Source organism: Vulpes lagopus, chromosome 9, assembly GCF_018345385.1.
Source record: "Vulpes lagopus strain Blue_001 chromosome 9, ASM1834538v1, whole genome shotgun sequence".
NCBI lineage: Eukaryota > Metazoa > Chordata > Mammalia > Carnivora > Canidae > Vulpes > Vulpes lagopus.
Window position 1 is genome coordinate 11,251,409 of NC_054832.1, and position 20,785 is coordinate 11,272,193.

Genomic DNA, 20,785 nt, shown 5'->3' on the forward strand with positions numbered 1-20,785 from the left:
GTTGAATTGATTGACTTATCTCCAGGTAGACCAAAACAGGAGAGTTGATAGAGGTGGTCATTTGTCAATGAGGAATGGAATCTTACTTTCTCTGATTTTTTGTTAAAGTGCCTTTCCATTTAGTCATACATTTCCTCTAATTCTTGTGTGTTTTGTGTGACTTGTCCCCCACAACCTTGTGAAACTATTGAAATCCACTCTTCTAGTCTAACTTTATTTTCCAATTTTACTTTTTGCATATTTTCAGTTGCTTTTGCCCTGTACTTTGAAATATCTTTATACTGGTGGCATTTTCTTATATTTATTTTTCTAAAATGATGTAGGATTATATTCATACAGAGATAAAAATGCATAATAGCTTCCTTTAACTCACGCTGGAGGTGTATTTATATCTCTACCTTCTCATTCACTCACCAAGTATTTGTTATAGAAAATCTACTCAGGACTGAGATGACATCCTATACAGTGTATGTGCTATATACACCGAGGTCCCTGTTTTGATGAAACTTATAGATGGTAAATATTTACTGAATGAGTGAGTGCAAGATTAAAGCACGACGGCTGCTTATCACAATTTTTATGTGACTTGCTTTTTGTTACTTCTGTAGCTAAGCTGATCTCTGCCCCCTTTTGGACCATAACATTCAATTTTCGCAGTTATTTTCAGTGATTCTTTAATAGCAAACTGGTATGAAATTACAATATTTTTTTTTTGAAATTACAATATTTAATTTGACGTTTAAACAATAAGAGCAACTGAAACATGCTTTAATTTCCCTTAAACAGCTGTTAGAACTAAGCTTGAAAAAAAAAAAAGAACCTGAGTATAACTACTCCTACTCTCAGTAATAGATACTTTATTTTGCAATCGAATGTCCTTTTGTCAACTGGTTAAGTGATATTTTTTTCTTCAAGTAATAAACTTCTTCATTCTTTGCCACGAAAAATCAAAGTGACAAGTCTTGGTTTTATTATATGATACCATTTTTTGGAAAAATGCTTTATTTTATAGTCTTTCTCCCTCCTTAGTATTTCTCCCTTTTGCATGACTTGCTCTCAGTAAAGTAGTGCTTATTACCTGTCTGCTACTTGCTGTTTGTCTTCATTTCTACAGCAGTCTTCAGCAGCTTTCAAAATTATAAATGTGACTTTCCTGTGACAGTCTAAAAAATGTTTAATCAGTGTGGTGCTGGGTATTTTTTCCACCCTTAGGGGGAACTGGAATCTTCTCCTTTATTTTTAAATTTCTTGGTGCTTACTAAACTTTTAATAATTATTAACCACTTCCAAGGTCTACTTAAGTCTACTTGATAATGTTTCTTTTGTATGTAAGTCTCAGTGTCACATTTTTCTGTTAAGAGCTAGTCACCACACCAAAAATACAGTTTAGTATTTGCAAACTTCACAAGTATCTTTTGATATATAACAGTCAAAATATTGTCCTTTGTCATGAATTCCCACTTCATGAATTAAAACTATGATATGTGTCTACTATTGATGTTATGTCTGTAGTTTCACAATTCCATATGAAAAAGAATAAAACTGCTGTTTTGCATGTAAAAAAAAGTAAAGTACTTTTTTCTATTGCATCTGGTGTAAGTATAAAAGTTATGAGGTGTACTTTTTTTCAGTGTGTCTCTTATTTTGGAGAATATGGTCTGGCTAAATGTGAGAAATTATTACTGGTAAATGTGAAACCCTGATTTTTAAAAAATCATTTAGCTCCAATATTAATATTTGCTCCTAGTAATATCTTTATGGCTTTGGATATAGAGTATTTTTAATTTGGCTCCTCTTGCGTAATTATTTTGTCACATTATTTTTATTAAAAAAATAGATGATTTCTGAAAGGAGATTTGGAAAATAAGGGACCTATGAGAACACAGATTCTTAAGTTGGCTTTGCACATGAATGTTACTCCATTATTGTTGCTGTAGTATTGTTTAAATATGTTGAAGTTAAAATTTAGTACTCTGTTGCTTTAAAAAAAAAAAAAAAGGTATATTTTTGACTAGTTGGCAAGTTCAATAGGTGGAATTCAATTATGACCTGCCTCATGTGCAGACTAAAGTTACAGTTCCTAGGCATCTGGACTCTCCTAAGTTTCATGTGTGAACTGTTTCTTTAAATTTTCTAAGGACAGAAATAAATACATTGTATATTTGTGTGGAGGTAAAGTGGGTGCAGAAAAGTCTAAGTACTAGTCTTATATGATTGGTAGACAAAGGGATTTGTCAGAAATGTTCTCAGTTCATATTATCAGTTTGGTCTACCTCCCCTGTCCCCGTAAGAAAAATTTTTGTGTGGAGGAATTCAGCCAACACAATTCTTTCTAAAACATTGTGATAATCGTAATATTTATCATTTTCAGTGCCTTATTGCTGTAGCAATTTATCTGTAGCACTGAGTGTGGTGTAATTGGAAAGATTTATGAAAAACCCCGTTTCACACAGATTGCCCATTTTTATCCAAGGGAAAAAAGAATTGTATTAAATAAAAGATTTATCCTTAGAAAAACAAATGTCCAAGTTATTAAAAACAGAATTTCTGTTACCCTGAGTTTAGGAGAGAGAAATCCAGATTTAGTCATCTATTAGCATATGCTCTGTGGCTAACACCACAGGTGGTGGAAATGCCCATATGTTTGTGTTCCTGATTACGTTTTTTTATGACTATAATTTTCCCCTCATTTTTCTTTCACTCAACCCCAAGTATGTGGGGAGCCTGTTTTTGCTTTAGTATTTCAAAATTTCAGTGACAGTATTATAGCTGAAAGTATCTGGTTTTCAGCAGCCTGCCTCACTGTTCTGAAGCAGTGTCATAATTTTAACTCCTCTGCACAGGAGTCTTGTCCATGTGCTCGTCAGCAGAGAAGTTCAATTGGCACAGAATTTAAAGTGATCCCTAGAAAAAGGGAGCATCTAACAACTATTCTTTTAAAATAGTTTTTAATTTATTTTATATTGAAACTCAGGTCATTAAAATGAACTTTATAGGAAAATAAAGTAGTCTCAGTCTTAAACCATAGATGAACAAGGTAGGCTTTCCATTTCTCTTGCATTAAAAAAATCACTACTCATGCATATACATTCATTGCTGATAATGATTACTAGAGTAGTAAAATTGATTGTTAACACTATCACAATTTAAATTTTGAATTCACAATTCTCAAGTTCATTTAATATACCTAGTCATGACTTATAACTTAAGATAAATAGTTATATTGGAGGGTCCCTTGCTTCTTTGTGATATTTACAAACATGAGGCTAGCTTTTCAGATGTAGAACTAATGGAAAAATTATGAATCTTTTCTGTTTTCTAAGAAGTGTAAAGTTAACATTGAATAAAATGTTAGCCATCTTTAGAAATTGAGATTGTTCATTGTTTAGAGTTACATGTGTACTAAAAAAAAAAAAATCATGTGACTGTAATTTTTTTTTGTGCTTTCCTGCTATTTAGATGCCCAGCCTACAGAGTCTGAGAAGGAAATTTATAATCAGGTGAATGTAGTATTAAAAGATGCAGAAGGTATCTTGGAGGATTTGCAATCATATAGAGGAGCTGGCCATGAAATACGAGAGGTAAAGCATGTTTAAACATTTTCCAACAGACTAAAATTCACTGCATCCTTCTTCTTCTTAATCTCTTTTGTACATACTTTCGAATTCTCTATTGCATATTAAGTATTATATTTAAAGAATGATCATTTGCATTGTTTCAAAAGTGGTTGTAGTGATTCAAGGATAAAACTGTTCTGTGAATATGCAATTTATGTATGTTAAAGAAAAATTTATTTTTTAGTTGCTCTTAAACTGAAATTTACAGTATCCATGGGGGACTATTTATACTTTTTATACTTCTTTATACTTTTGGAGAGGAAGAGAGAATGTAACTTTTTGTGGCCTTTTGTCCTGCTACTTTTTTTTCCACTCCTCCTGTGCTTCTGGGAGAAGGCTGTTGTCATCCTTGTGGTCTGGACTCCCCCGACTCTGTCTGATGACTTTATACCATGGAGCAAATATTTGGTGTGGTCGCCTCAATTCTCTTGTCATGAGCCTCTGAACTTGTCCAGGCTTCTGTCCATCTCTTATTCCACTTCTTCTCTTTTTCAGAAGAAGCTGTGTCTCTACTTGTTATCAAGACTAATTTCTTTACCTTTGTTCTGCATCTTCCTCTGAAACTTTACTCTTTTAATTATTTCTTCTCTTAATTACATCTGTGTTTTTTCTTCTGTTGACTTCTTCCCATCAGAATATACTCCGGTGGCCTCTACCACCAAAAGAAACACCCAGCCTCTGGACCTTATCTCTTTCTCATCACTGTATTTCTTAAGGTCATTGCCATGTTTCTTCAATTCCCCCCCCCTTATGCTTCTTTTATGATGTGTATAACTAACAGTGCAGAGGTTGTCAAAGTGTTGGGTTTACAGTCCATATCCATCCAGCTCCATTCCTCTAATGACATACGGAGTGTTAGTGAAGCCAGAACTAAGTGTAGGCATCAGATGATTCAGAACGATTTAGTTTTGGACTAAGGGGTCACAGGTTTTGGTGATTGACTGAATGTTTAATATAAGGGAGAAGGGGAGTTAAATGATTCCAGGGTTTCTGGTTTAGATTAGCCACTGGTTATATCATTAGCTGAGGGAAATTATAGATAACGTGCATTCCATTTTTTACCTCTCCTGCTCTGGACTGTTTGTTCCCTGAATGTCTTGCACATACACTTTCCTTCCTTTACATCCCAGTAATTAATTCCCCCTTACTCTGTTGCCCCAGCACTTTGTACACATTTCTTTTATGGTAACCATCGCTTTTTTAAAAAATTTCTGAAATTTAATGTTGATAACTCCACCACCACCTACAGCTTGAGGAGCATAACCTTGGTTTCTTACTAATTTGTGTGTCATCAGCACCTAAAACAGTGTTTAGGAAGCAATTAGTAACTGTTGCAGAAGTAAATAGAAGAGCTTAGATGAATCTTGCCAATATCATTAGTTTAAGTGAAACCTTAAGATTTTAGTAAATGAAGGCATGTAATCATTTCTGTAAAATTCAAGTCCTGAACATTTAAACATATTTCAAAAAATCAAAAATTTGTGGAAATGGAAGGTTTAAATGATAAGACAAGACTTAATTAACTAATTAATGAATTCTTTCCTTATAGGTCACAACAATTCACAATTTGTTATGTTTGGTGTCTCCATATTGATTATCATTAATACTATTCTTAATTCAGTTTTATATCATTAAGTTTCTTTAAAATTTATTTTATAATTGAATTCTGATCAGTTTTTTATAGTTGTCTCCCATAAACAATAAAGAAAAAACATCTCATTCACTGTAGAGCTATAGACCATTACCTATTTTTAAGGTTAGAGCCTTTAGGATTTTTTTTTTTTTCTTTTAACTTACCAAGTGAAGGGTTACTCTGCTTCTGTGTGGGAAGGCTCACTGCAGAGTTTTTATACTGACTTAATGAAATGTGTATATTGACTTAATTGAATGTAGTTATCATCTTCCAAAAGAGGGTAAAATGATAGAAAAACTTACATAGGAAGTCATTGCAAAGAGGACTCAGCTGTGAAACCAGAAACTTTAGACGCAATGACCAAAGGTTGGAGTTGTCCTTGGATACTCTGATCACCCAATTTAGTGCTGTAGCCACATTCTGTGCAAGTGTGCTTGTGGCATTCATGATTGATCAGGCGGGAAAGTAAATAAATGTCACAAAGTTAAAGTTTATATAGAAAAATAACACTGAAGAATACTAAAAGGAAAGGGGAGAATCACAAGAGATGGGAAGAGATTCACCTGACCAGGCTTTGAGACTTACTATAAAGGTACCTTCATTAATTCTTTGGTAAAAGAATTAAAGACAGAGAAATTAGGTAAATAAAATAGATAAAAAATATGTAAGCTAGAAAACTCTTAAAACCACATTTGTTCTTCTGTAGATGAAGTGTGTAACTATTCAAGCATTTGAAGAAATTTTCACTGAGGAGTACATATTGATGTTTGGGTTTAACTCTGTAAAAAATTTCTGAATAATAGGAAAACAAGAAAGGAAGGTACAAATAAAAACTGATTATATACAAATATACAAAGAACAGCTGTAACTGCAGTAACTGTCAATATGAAGACCAATAAACTTGGTAGAACAACCATTTTACCTATGGAAAAACACAGACAATAGAAAAAACTGTTCAGATTTACTAATAGCATATCACTGACATGCAGTTATATATGATAATACATTGCTAAAAGCTCAGTTACTGGGTGCTTTATGAAGGAACAGGTAGTCTTTTTTTTTTTAAGGAACTGGTTGTCTTAATGCAAGTTCTATTATAAAATGGTTGCCTTTTTGGAGGTCACTTTGGCAGTGTGTAAAATAAGATTTATAGAATTATTTGTACTCTTGTATTGGCTTACATTTTAGAAAATAGTCTTAGAAAAACTATCATTCGAGAGGAAGCTAAATGTGAAAACCTATGGTTAAGATGTGGAATTACATATTTTTAAAATAGTGTTTTAATACAGAATCTATTAAATAAAGCTATTCTCTAGGATGAACCACTAGTCAGGGAAATAAGAATTCCTCACTACTGTTTGATATATCTGTACAGGGTTAACATTTTTGAAAATCAGTTACCATATCTGCTCCACGACACTCTCACTGTTGGCATGTATTAAGTGCCTTTCTGCATGTTGGGGTGTGCTGGGTGCTATACCAAAAATGTCGCCTAACACAGTGTAACTGATGTGAAAGGAGAAGGAATTAGAGTGAGAACCGTAACATGTTGTCATAAAAGAGCAACCAATGTCTCAGTTCTAAATCGAGGCAGGGCAGGGTTAGGGAAGTAGTTAACTCAGTTGTGAAAGTGGGTAATGTTTGCCAGAGCATTTTGATATTATGAGAATGAGTTGATATTTTGAAAATTATTTATTTATTTATTTATTTATTTATTTATTTATTTATTTATATTTTATATTTTATTCATGAGAGACAGAAAGAGAGGGAGAAGCAGGCTCCATGCAGGGAGCCCAACATGGGACTCGATTCCAGGACTCCAGGATCACACCCTGGGCTGAAGGCAGGTGCTAAACTGCTGAGCCACCCAGGTGTCCCGAAAAAAATTTTTAGATCCTTGTAAGAAAAGTTGAATATGATTCTCAGGAACAGAACAGAAAATTTTAATTTTCATCTATTTCCTGAATAATTAATAGATTTTTACTATTTGATATAAAACATTGCTAAAAAGTAAAACATTAAAAAAATAAAACTGCTGAGATGGGGCTTGAGGCTAAAAGAACACTTTTGTGTATGTCAGGATAGTATCACAGTCCCTTTGAAATATTCGTATTAATGTGAAAGAAGGAGTGTTATATGTAATGTCAGGCTTTCTTTAAAATTCTAGGTAGCAGGATCCCTGGGTGGCGCAGCGGTTTGGCACCTGCCTTTGGCCCAGGGCGCGATCCTGGAGACCCGGGATCGAATCCCACATCGGGCTCCCGGTGCATGGAGCCTGCTTCTCCCTCCGCCTGTGTCTCTGCCTCTCTCTCTCTCTGTGACTATCATAAATAAATTAAAAAAAAAAGTGTGTTTATTTAAAAAAAAATAATAAAAAAATAAAATTCTAGGTAGCCACATAAATGTGATTCACCTCAGAATTCTGTTGTGTTTGAACATCATTTTAAAATGTTTTATATAAGGGTGCCTGGGTGTGGTTCAGTTGGTTGAGTATTGGACTTGGGCTCAGGCCGTGATCTCAGCCCCACATTGGGCTCCCTCCCAGTCTGCTTCTCCCTCTGCCACTTCCCCTCCTCATGCTCTCTCTCTTTCTCAAATAAATTAATACAATCTTTTAAAAAGATTTAAAAGGTTTTTAAAAAAATGTTTTATATAAAAAAATCAAGAAAATTTGCATATAGTGGCAAGCTTTTGTAAGGCACATTATGTAAGTAATATATAGCCCATTTGTTTAGTTTGTAGCTTATTTATTCAGAGCATTCCCTAAATCTATCTGGTTTCAATTTTATTTTGCTCTCTTGTTTTTCAGTTTGAGGTGGATGGAGTCAGAGTACTAATGCCTTGAGAAAATCTAAGCATGTCAATAACCTCCTGATAATGTTTATAAGGACCCCCATATGCTCTCCCCATCTTGGTTATGAGTTTCAGCTTTCAAATAGCATGTTTACCTTGTTTGAAGATGTTAGAGAAACCAAGCCAGATTGTTGAAAAAAGCATTAAGTTCCATAAAAGATTAAGCAAATGAAAGATGAAAGCAAGAAAATACATCTCTTTGGGAGTGACCCTCTATATTCACAAAAGATTGCCTAATGATTTGAAAGACTGGTCATATTTTATTGAGTATACCAGGGTTTCCTATGTTTGCTGAAACCTATATTTTAATGTAAAAATAATACTGTTTTGATTTTGAAAACTCTAACTCTTTTTATTCTTTGGATTTTGAAGGCAATCCAGCATCCAGCAGATGAGAAGTTGCAAGAGAAGGCTTGGGGTGCAGTTGTCCCACTAGTAGGCAAATTAAAGACATTTTATGAATTTTCTCAGAGGTTAGGTAAGTTGAAAGTTTTGTAATTATGACTTCCCTAGTGAAAAAGACATATATTGATAAGGAATTAATATAGAATATTTTGTGTTCACCTTGCTAAATTTGTATGCTACATAGGTACAGCAGTCTTGTTAGACTGTAAGATTACAGCATAATCTTACCATCCCTATCAACCCAGGTCTTTAATTTCTTTAGATCATTTCTCCAAAAAAAATGATATCTTCCACTAGGAAATGACTGATTTCTTTTTTTTGTAGCCTAAAAGATCCTAGTATGAGAAACCACTTGGTAGAATTTCTCTCCATCTCTACAGAAATCCTGTCCCATATGTGATAACTAGTCCTCAGGCCCTTGGGCTATTTAAATTCTTGTATTCTTAAAGATCATTGCTGATTACAGTCAGTTCGTGTATCTAAAATAGTACAAGAGAAATAACAAGTTGATGATGTGCCCACAGGTATTTAGGGAGTTATTAAAATAAAAAGCATTCGAAATCATTTGCTTTTTCCCTAGTATGGGAAAAATTCTTCAGAGATCAGCGTTGTGCCTTCCATACAGTGAGTAAGCAAAATTGGAATTCCCTTTATTGGAGAAGAAGGAGGCAGAGCAGGTGAGATTTAGGCAATTAGCCCCTGGAGTCATTTGAAAGATGGAAGTTGCCAAGTTTTAAAAATGGGTAATTATTTGGGTTCTATATCTTGTTGTTGTTTCTAAGTCTCTAGATGCTTGGGAAAAATCAGCTTAGGCAGTGATTGGTCAGTCAGCAGCATCTCAGTTGGCTTTAGCGATCTCTGTGGCAAAGCATTTCTGTGCACTACCATAGGGCTTGCGCTTTCCAGTGTCCAGCAGGTCCCTATCACTTCCTAGTTTTTTATATCTGGCTGTCTATACCTTCATATCAGCTACTTGGGCCACTTGGTCTGCAGCCTGCTTGAAAGCTGGGTTCATTTTTTTTTTCTTTTTAATGCCTAGGTTTTTTAAAAACTGAGAGAACTGCTGCTTTTCCTTAGATGAAGTATAGACTGTTAAAGGTACAGATTGTTGAGATAGAAGTGTTGGTATAACTTTTCTTACTAGAAATAAGAATTATAACTTATTTTCTCAAGCGCGACAGTTCTTTCATGCTGCCAGCCTTTTTGATCAAGTATCTACGTGGTCTATAGTTTTGTGACCTCATTGAGCTTAGGTCTTCTAATTGTGATTATCTTTACTCCTTCATCTTTAGAGTGTTTCTTGCACTGCTAGTTTCTAGCTGCCTTTGAAGTTATATGTCTTTAGATGGTGCTCAGGCCTCCTAAGGCTCATCTAAGTCTCTTAGCATTTGCTACTTTAAAAGAATAATTGTAAACTAGGCTGAACCAGTTAGGCTTCCATGTTTTCTTATGTTTTAACTATCGGAATTAAATCAGGCTAGTGGTATGTGTTCCATTTCGGCAGAATGGTATTTGTAACATAGGTAATAGCAAGAAGTTGTCATCTTTCATACATCCTGTCAGAGCCTGGATCTTTGATTAACTCTAGCGACTTCTCTGTAAAGTTATGAGCAAAGTACAAATTTAACATAGGACAGTTTACATCTCTTTGCCAGTAACCTGGTTAGTAATGTTTCCAGTTTCCTTGTTGACAGAAGCACATCTTTGTTTACATATGATAGAAACTCTTTGTCTCTTGAGTGAGTGAGGGATGAATTAATGGTTAAACACATCTGATGTATCAAATATGTATTGGGTATTTAGGAGAAGCAATAATAATGGACTTTGGGCTTTGGAGGCATAGCTTCCTATTTAAAATCTGCTGTTTGCTAAGTATTGGTTGTGTGGTCGTGACCACATGACTTAAATTCTCTGAGCTTCAGTATCCTTTCTGGACCTGAGTCTGGTGAACCATCTGGTTTATATCCACTAAACCTCCTCTCTCCTCTTCCTACTTGAGCCACAGGTGAGGATAAACATTACAAATAGCCCATAAAGCGCCAGCTGTCAAGATACATGTGATTATTCAGAATCTTGCAGTCCCAAGAAGAGAGTTGCTTGGCTTTAGCATCACAGATATACAGTGGTGTGTACCCCAGAAGAGAGAACCTGATCCCTTGCCAGTTTGCATATTTATAGAGACACAGGGAAGGAATCTCTTGACTAATTTGGAAGACACAATGACCTTTGTCGACAAGGTTAACGTTGCCGGCCTGGGATAGTTCCTGTACTTGTTTCAGCCCGAGGCTTTCTGAGTTGAGGCACCTCATTGAAGGTTGTATGATCAGAGAGTAAACAGACTCCTTTGGCTTTTCTTGGTGTTTCTCCTGTACTAAAGGAGCACTTTTGGGCAGCCTGGGTGGCTCACCGGTTTAGCACTGCCTTCAGCCCAGGGTCTGATCCTGGAGACCTGGGATCGAATCCCATGTCAGGCTCCCTGCCATGGGGCCTGCTTCTCCCTCTGCCTGTGTCTCTGCCTCTCTCTCTCTGTCTCTCTCTGTCTCTGTCTCTCATGAATAAATGAATAAATTTTTTTTTAAAAAAGGAGCACTTTCCACAGGGACCTCCTCTTCCTAGGCATCTAGTTGTTTTCCCTTATTCTACTTTGTAGGCTAATCTGTCTTTATTATTTCTCCCAGTTGGTCTTTTCCTTGCAATTTTGTGCACTGATCTATCAGCTGATTTCTTCTAGAATTTAGAGTTTTGTAGCCTGTTAATTTCTTCATGTCACCTATCTTTCCTAAGAATCCTAATCACATGATTTTGTTTTAGGAGCTCCATCAGTAAGACCACAGTCCTTACATCATCTCTTCTTTGACCTCTCTTTCTTTCCAACTCAGCCAGAGACCTGAGCCACCTTCTGGAATCTTCTGTCTCTGATTCCTTTCTTGACACAGGCCATTCTATTCTAGACCAGTAGGACTGTTTTGTATCCAGAGAAGTTCCCAAGATGAGAGGCTGATGCAGGTGCCTCAAAGTCAGATAATCAGTGTCCTTGTTTTTAGATGACCTTTTTCCATAGATTTGCCATTGAGGGCTCCAGCCATTCAGGAACTGAAGTCTTCCAACATGGTTACCAGCTGTCCCACCTGAGCCAAGTGACTGGACTGCACTCCACAGGGGAGGGGCTGTGCCATCCCCCAAAGTTTTAGAGCACTGCAAATGTTACATTAACCCTGAGACTTGATAAATCTAGAAAATGTAGCTTTCTTTTTTTCTACAACAGCCTGTAACAGTATTGGGGTGTGGATGCGCACATGTGTGTGTTGAATGGTTTTTACTATTCTCCTCTCTCTCAGACTTTGCTTTGCATTTACATTAATACTGACAAATGGAATGAATCTTGAGATGAATAAACCATTTTTCAAAATAGCTAAAATGTACTTTTCCTCTTAATTGACTTTCACGTCCACTCTTATATTTCTATATGCCATCCGTCCGTCCTCCTGTAATCCATCCTACACATAGCAAATGAAGTGGAGTTTTCATAAACATTAATCTATTATGCTTAAGTAGTTTCTCCAGGGGAATTAGAATGACAAGACCAGAACACTTGGTATGGAACATAAATTATATGCATATTGTGCTAGTCTTGGGTTACTCTCCTTGCATCTCTGTTCTACTTATGTTGGTCTTCTTGCAGTTCTTCTTGCTATGTCCTGCTCCTCTCAGCTCAGGATCTGGCTCACTGCCCTCTTGCTCATCCTTAGTGTACACTTCACTTTCAGCCCAAATGTCACTTACTTAGAGGGCTTTTTCCTGAGCCTTCAACTAGGTGAGGTTCTCTTTTTATATCTTTCCATTCTATCGTGTACTTCTTAACACGTTAAACTGTAATAATTTGTCCTTCTCTGTGTAGTCACGCTCCAGGTAGGCCTAGGGAATATGTTGGCTTTCATTTCTGTTCCCCAGTACCTGGCACATAGTAGACAGTCAGTACATTTCCTGAATTGCTGTAGAAAAAAGAACTGTCATTTGAAGTTACTGTGTAGATGACAAATAACATCTGTGTAGTGTCTAGTTCAGTACTAATACATGTTAGACATACAAGAAATACCTACTATGTAGTAATCCCTAGATTCACGTTTTTTGAGGTTACAGAACACTAGGTAGAATGTTGCTATATTTGAGAGACAGTTTATTGTGTATTATGGTGGAAAGAGTAGGACTGCAGAGTCAGAAACATCTTGAATTTATTAGCTATACCCTTGGGGGTATAACTCTTTGAAACTTGGTATGTGCCCATCTGTAATGCTTATATATGAGTCAGTGGTAAAAGTTACATAAAAGACGAGGTCATGTGCACAGCAGGGATGTTAGTTCTTGGTAGGGTCTTCATAAATAGTAGAGTTAGTATTTTTTTTTAAGTTAAGGGTTGATGATCTGACATAAATTTATTGTTTACTCAATCTGACATTTATTCATTAGTGTCAGATCACCATCTACTATTATAAATTGTTTTCTCTAAAAAGAATCTGGCATTTTTAGAATTCAAGATTCTAAAATCTGTGAATTAATTAGTTTGATTTTTTTTTAAATTTTTATTTATTTATGATAGTCACACAGAGAGAGAGAGAGAGAGAGGCAGAGACATAGGCAGAGGGAGAAGCAGGCTTCATGCACCGGGAGCCCAACAGGGGATTCGATCCTGGGTCTCCAGGATTGCGCCCTGGGCCAAAGACAGGCGCCAAACCACTGCGCCACCCAGAGATCCCAGTTTGATATTTATTTTTTAAGTGAAATATCAATATTTCCACTTATATATACATTTTAAAATTTTATTTAAATTCAATTTGCCAACATACAGTATAACACCTAGTGCTCATTGCATCATGTGCCTTCCTTAATGTTCATCACCCAATTACCCCATCCTTCCACCCACCTCCCCTTCTGCAACTGTTTGTTTGTCTGTTTCCCAGAGTCTCTCATGGTTGGTCTTCCTCTAATTTTTCTCTGCTCAGATTCCCCCCACCTTCCCTTATGGTCCCTTTCACCAATATTTCCATTTTTAAAAAACACAGTAGGTTCACCTGGGTGGCTCAGTGGTTTGGCGCCTGCCTTCAGCCCAGGGCATGATCTTGGAGACCCGGATCAAGTCCCGCATCAGGCTCCCTTCTCTGTCTGTGTCTCTGCCTCTCTCTTTGTGTCTCTCATTAATAGTAAATAAATAAAATCTAAAAAAAAAAAAAACAGTATATGTTAGTCTAACATTCCAAAAAGAGCAGTTATTTCGAAGGGACCATCTTACTTATATAATGAATTAGAGAATATTTATATCATGATTCTAAGATGCGAAGTTCTCAGACATTCAGGAAGCTAATAATTTAAGCCAAATACTTTGTTTCCTTTAGTATTTGAAAAAAAGCAATTTGTGTTTATAAATAAGCAACATATTCAAAATATGAGAAGTTGGTAATTCATTCCCAGCCATGTAGAGATTTGACTGTGTGGACATGATGCCACTGAAGAAGTTAACTCAGCTGTAGGTAACCCTTACGAGTTCATAAAAATCAGCACAGTGCTGATCCTGGTGTTTAATTCAGGTTTACATTCTGTGTTATTTTGATTTGGGGTTTATGGTTTCTTTAAGGCTTTTATTCTGTTAAACACTATTCAATTTCAGTGATTGTATTTAGATAATACGACTTTTGAAGAGACCTTATTTCTATGGGAATTAAAATCATAACGTTTATAAATAGCTCGCTTTTTAATAAACAAAAATCAGGGAGATACAGCTTAACATTTTAATCTTCTTTTCTTTAGAAGCAGCACTAAGAGGTCTTCTGGGAGCCTTGACAAGTACCCCATACTCTCCCACGCAGCATCTAGAGCGAGAGCAGGCTCTTGCCAAACAATTTGCAGAGATCCTTCATTTCACACTCCGGTTCGATGAGCTCAAGGTAGGACTTTGTGCTGCCCCTGAGTGCATGGGCATTGTGAGCCTTTCAGTGAGCATTGTAGGAAATGCCTGGTGACTTTGTCAAAGTGTGTTTTCATGGTATTTGTGGGTCCTAAGTGAAACATGGAAAACTAGATTTAAATGTTATAACAGGTCTTTTGATATATTTCGTGCGTAGCAAATAGCAAATTACCCAATACTCAGTCTTCACTTAGCTTCATTTTTTTAAATATCTCTAGAACAATATTGACCTTTTCTAATATTATTTTTTCTTTTCTGCCCATCCCTAGTTTATTTTCAAGATCCCTTTATATAAAAATGTTAAGATCCTTCCTCCTTCCCTCTTTCTTTCCTTCTCTCCTTCCTTCCTCCTCCTTCCTCATCTCTCTATCTCTCTTCCTATTTCCCTGTACACCCATCCTCCCTTTGTTAGAAGGACTGAAGGTAAAGAAACAAGTACTAACTTCCATATGAGGAGACCTGATCCACTTGAGGCTCTGTCACTGTAACTAGGTATAAGGCAGGTCCTTTGACTTTCCAGACCTCAGGGACCTTGTCTGATAAATGGAGGAGATGGATTCCTAACTACAGCCTTTTATGATTGCATAACAGGAAATTGTTCTCTTTTATTAATACTTTGAGTACAAAGGATTTATATATAAAATTTTAGTCTGAGGATTGTCCTCATATACACATAATTTATTGTAATAATTAAAAACAAGTGCTTACCTTTTTCTTCTTGTTTTTGTTTATTTGGTAATATTGGCCTTTGAGAAACCTTTGAGTGTATTACCCAAAATTATTGAAAAGGGGAAGTATATGAATCATGACTGTAAAACAGTCTACATGGTTTATATGTTCAGTAAGGACTAAGTACAGTGTTACATAATTTAGGTACAAAAAGCTGTCTTGGCTGATACCAGTTTTAGTTCTTAAAATGGTATTACAAAATAGGAAGTGTTACTTAACTAGTTAAAACTGTATCTAATAGATTTTTCACTTTTACACTATCATTACACTGTCATTTAGGGTGCATAATACATTTTTCTTTCATAAATGTCTTCTTTAGATGACAAATCCCGCCATACAGAACGATTTCAGCTATTATAGAAGAACATTGAGTCGTATGAGGATTAATAACGTCCCAGTAAGTTAATGCTTTGAATCGGGGGTATAGTAATAATAGCCATTAGTTTGGTTGTTCATGTGCTCATCCATTCAGATACAGTCAGTAACCCACTATGGGCTGTAGCTGTGAGGAGAAAGGGCAAGATATCATAGACCACACACAGTGCTGGCCTGTTCTTCCACTGAGTCCCTTTAGTCCTGATGATCCTTTAGTAAAATTGCTATCATTGATACTTATAAAATTTCCCTGTGTATTCTCATTTTATTTTATTTTTTAATGTTTTTAAGGGTTTTATTTTTAAGTAATTTCTACACCCCCACAGGGCTCAAACTCACAACCCTGAGATCAAAAGTTGCACGCTCCCCTGGCTGAGCCAGTCAGGCGTCCCATGTGTAATCTTATTTTAATTATACAAAAGTCAGTGAATTAATGGTTTTGAGTTTTTTGACCCCATAGTCTTAGAATGGAAGAGTCCTGGAGAAAAGTTGGCCTGGAATGGGATACTAATATTGGCAAGAGGAGAGAGTAAGGTCATGGCTGTGAGCACTTCTGTGCCTGTTCCTTGGCTGTTTAACTGCTCTTCTAGTTTATTTAGGCTTGATTGCCCTTGATTTCTCCTTGTCTTCAACCTTTTCTACCTCCAGGGAGTCAAATACTATAAGTAAAATCTTAAATAGAAAACATTCTCTTTTTCTCTAGGGATTTTGAGGTACTTTGTGCTACTACTTTGTGCTAATTGGTGTGAAAAATGGGGAAATTTCTAGGATCAGCCTTATAGCCTCAACTAGATAGTTTAATAAAGAAGGATTACATAAGTGTAAGGAGTGGTAAGTGCTGTAAGAAAGTGCCAAAGGAAAGACTGTTCTTCCACTCCCCCCCTTTCTTCATTGAATCCATATTTCTGAAGTGGCTGCTATAAGACAGAGCTTGGTAGGGAGAAGGATCTCTCTTCATGAAGCATCTGTTATTTTACATCAGTTTGGCTTTGCATAGACCAGTTCCTGCAGTGAGGCTGAACTTACCATGTCTTTTCCATAGCCACCGTGTAAAATCATATGAGATCAAATCAAAACAAAACACGTAACACCCAATCAGTCCTCTGCTATAGCCATCCTGCTACTCCTCAAGGCCAAAGACTGTTAAATCACCACTGCCCTGTCTTTTGCCCTCAGTAATTATAGGTACATCCAACTGTTGTCAGGTGAAATATTTTCTCTTCCTCACTCACCCCTTTCCATCTTAGTTCTTCCGTCCCAGTTGAGAGCCTCATTCACTCTCTGGCAGGCATTCTGTAGCAGAATTCATTTTTTGACCTATGATCTCTTTCTTTTTTCTTAGGCACACTCTGCCTACCACCATCAGTCAACTTGCTTTAGAAAATTGGCTTAATTGTTGTTCCTTTCTTCTAACATGTTCAGGGGCCCCCTGTTATGTGCAGAGGAAAAATATGAACTTAAGCTGGAAGCTAAGACACTTGTAGCCTGACCCCAGCCTTCCTTCCCAGCCTTATTGTTCCCTGGCCCGTGCCCCTTATGACACTGAACACACTGGGTTACACTCTAAGCCCCTGGAAATGGTTGGAATGCTGTGGTTACCTGCCCATCATCACCTGCAAACGCAGGGTCTTCTGAGTCCACTTTAGTTTCTTCCAGTCTGATAGTCTTCCCTCTCACCTCCTTTTTTGGTCATCACATTTTAGTATGTTATTGTGGGTCCCTGCATGGTCTTGAAAAGGCAGCCAGGGCAGTGTCCTTATCTCCCTGTCTTCCATAGCCTTGTTACAGTAGGCAGGCCATCCAGGTTTTACTCAGTTGCTTAATATCATTTATAGTATTTCAAAGGAAGTTCATCTTTCTGAAAAATTGCTTAATATCATTTTTAACCCATTTTTATTTTTTTATTTTTAAAAAAAATTTTTTTAAAAATTTATTTATTTATGATAGTCACAGAGAGAGAGAGAGAGAGGCAGAGACACAGGCGGAGGAAGAAGCAGGCTCCATGCACCGGGAGCCTGATGTGGGATTCGATCCCGGGTCTCCAGGATTGTGCCCTGGGCCAAAGGCAGGCGCCAAACCGCTGCGCCACCCAGGGATCCCCTTTTAACCCGTTTTTAAAGAATATTTAAGTATTTGCACAAGAAGGTCTAAAATAGAATTTAAGAGCATTTGTTAGAGTAATTTTACAAGCATTAGCAAAAGAAGCACTCTGCCTAGATTCTTTTATAAATGTTATCATATTTAACAATTTATGAACTGATATTACATGCTCTTCTTTTCCACACAGGCAGAAGGAGAAAATGAAGTAAATAATGAATTGGCAAATCGAATGTCTTTGTTTTATGCTGAGGCAACCCCAATGCTGAAAACCTTAAGTGATGCCACGACAAAATTTGTATCAGAGGTAAGTGTTGCCTGGACAGCTAGCTAGTCTTCATGTTGTGATTCTTCTTCCTGTCTGCATCCTTGGTGACCTCTGCAGGCCCTGTGGCATTGCCATCCCTGTGCGCGTGTGGGTGGACTCCTGTCCCTTCCCCAAGGCCCACATGTACACATCTACCTGCCTATCCAGCTTCCCTGTGGATGCATAGTCAACACTTCAGTGTTACTATGGCCAAACCAAAGTCTTGGTGTTTTCTCCCAACCTTGCCCTTTCTTCAGTCTTTTCCTACTTAATTAATAGTACCCCTGCAAAAGCAAGCTAACTTAGGGGTTATCATCCTGAATTCCTTTCTTTATTTCACTTCTTACATCTCCTCTGTCAGTGTTATTGATTCTCCCTCCAAAATATACCCTGAATCTGAAAACTTAGCCTCTCTCTTTGCTCTGCCTCCCTGGATTGGCCCACTGTCCTCTCACCTGGATGACAGTATTCATTTTCCTGCTGGACTTATTTCTTCTGCTCTTGCCCCACTATAGTCCTTTCTCCAAAGAGCAGCCAAGTAAAAACCACAGGCCCTTCTTCCTCTGTTTAAAATGTTTCTGGTGACTTCCCAGTATAAGGAATAAAATCCCCATAGTTCATGGCCCGTGAGGCCCTGTCTGCATGTAATGGTTGTTTCCACTCAGCTGGAAGGTAAGTGACTCTCAGGAGAGCAGGGTCTTGGTTCTCTTGCTCATAGCCATATTCGGAGAGCTGAGAACAGTACCTAGAATGTACCTAGTACATTTTTTACAAAATTAGGAGTAGGAACCAAATTTTAAAGTTGTCAGTTTTTCACCTTATACTAGGTTTTAAATAATACTAAAGTAGTAACTATTACTTTCACTTTTTTCTCCACATACTTTTACAGAATAAAAATTTACCAATAGAAAATACCACAGATTGTCTAAGCACCATGGCTAGTGTATGCAGAGTCATGCTCGAAACACCGTGAGTATTAGCTGATCTTTTTCACTTTAACAATCCTATGGAAACAGTTGTTTAGATATGAATATGTCTTATTTGGAAGGCAGAAATTAAATATATCTGAAGTATCCATTGCTTATATATGAACAATATGAAGATAATTTGAAGCTAATGTAACTTCTGGTTAAGTAGAAAGTACAGTGGGTTTTCAGGTACCTAAGACCAGTCAGACAAACTTACTAGATGCTTTAAATGGGGAATTTTGTGATGCTTTTATTGGAGATAGGGAAGAGCTTTGCTGTTTTGATTACGCTTCTCATCAGCATTTTCTCTCCTTTTCAGTGAAGAACCTCACCTTGTCTTTTTGCTAGAGGGCTACAGAGTTACTCTTCTGTTTGTCCCTTTCTCTCAGTGTTAGTTTACAGTCTTAATTTTATTTATATATTTATTTTTTGGTCGACACTAATCTGAATTCTCTTCTGGGTTTCCCTTCACTTTCAACGCATTTGTCATATATGCCACAGTGGTGTCTGGCTGGATTTTCTTATCAGCAGGCAGAAAGAATTCCTCCTGGATTCCTAAATAGCATATGGTTTTATTAGGTAACTTGTTTTTGTGGAGCTTTTCATTTTCCAAAGCACTATTATACACATCATCTTACTGGAAAACCTTATGAAGTAGGAGGGCAGCTCTTCATTATTGTTTCCAGTAGAGGAGTGAGGTCCTGGGAAGTCAAGGGGCTTTTTTATGAAAAGTGGCCGATTGGCCACACATGTGCCTGAATGGCTCCATCCTGGTTCTAGGTGCTTTCTGCTATGTCACACTGCCTTATATATAGACAAAAGTTCTATCCCTTTTTCCAAATGAGAGAAGAATATGAGTGAATTTTAGTAAAATTAGAATCCAAATACAATAATGTAAATGCTTATATTAAGTTAGCTTCTAAATAGCAAACCTATTGCTCCATTAAGCTAGTGGCTTTTCCCATCATATTGGTGGGAACAGCCTTTACAAAGCACCTGTGCTGAAACTACTTTGGGGCTACTTTGATTTCTCTGATTTGCCTCATCTCTGCCAGGCAGAAGGAGTTACGGTAAACTAAGGAGGATGCAGAGATCAGAATATGTATCATATCTGCTCCACCTACCTCAGTTGTCTAGGAATCTCACTGTGGAGGAAGGGGGGAGAGGTTATAATGCTTGTATTCCCTTTAGAGATCAACAGGATACATCTTTCAGCACCAGCTGAAAGGTGAATCAGCTCATTAAGATATGCCTCATCCATCCACATATTTTCTACCCTCCAGGGAATACAGAAGCAGATTTACAAATGAAGAGACGGTGTCATTCTGCTTGAGGGTAATGGTGGGTGTCATAATACTCTATGACCATGTACATCCAGTGGGAGCATTTGCCAAAACATCAAAGATTGATGTAAGTTATATTGCTTTATTTAATTCCAAACCACTCCCATAAGTGAAAATCATAAGCGTTAATTTTATTTATAAGAGCTGCAGGTTGTACTCTGTCACAGACCTCTCAGTATTATAGTTTCTGATAATGGTGGGTTTCTGTTGCCTCTTATGTTGGACTTTTTACAGTCATATATGGGTGGAGTAGAGTGACTGAAGGACAGCTGGAGTCTTTTAACATGCCTCTGTGTCCCTCGTACTCCTCAGCAGTCCTTCTGCCTATTTTGCAATATAAATTTAAAAAATCAGACATAAGAAATTTCCTTTCATTCTTTGACCAAAGGCCATTTCAAACAAAAGATTTATTTCCAGATGTATATAGAATAGAAAGTCAGTAGAGGGGGCACCTGGGTGGCTTAGTCAGTTAAGCGTCTGCCTTCAGCTCAGGTCATGA

General features: G+C 36.9%; 1 protein-coding gene across 19 annotated transcripts in view; it reads left to right on the top strand.

The window, feature by feature from the left end:
* The window catches only part of CYRIB (CYFIP related Rac1 interactor B), a 146,479-nt gene that overhangs the window by 117,520 nt on the left and 8,174 nt on the right, over positions 1-20,785 (top strand). For 17 of the 19 annotated variants that reach the window (XM_041768407.1, XM_041768423.1, XM_041768422.1 and 14 more), the window contains 7 exons: positions 3,460-3,581; positions 8,476-8,581; positions 14,311-14,447; positions 15,516-15,593; positions 17,859-17,975; positions 18,865-18,944; positions 20,227-20,353. In XM_041768407.1, coding sequence (XP_041624341.1) covers positions 3,460-3,581; positions 8,476-8,581; positions 14,311-14,447; positions 15,516-15,593; positions 17,859-17,975; positions 18,865-18,944; positions 20,227-20,353 — 767 coding nt within the window. The remainder of the gene's footprint in view (positions 1-3,459; positions 3,582-8,475; positions 8,582-14,310; positions 14,448-15,515; positions 15,594-17,858; positions 17,976-18,864; positions 18,945-20,226; positions 20,354-20,785) is intronic. The other 2 variants (XM_041768424.1, XM_041768425.1) reach the window with 1 other exon arrangement.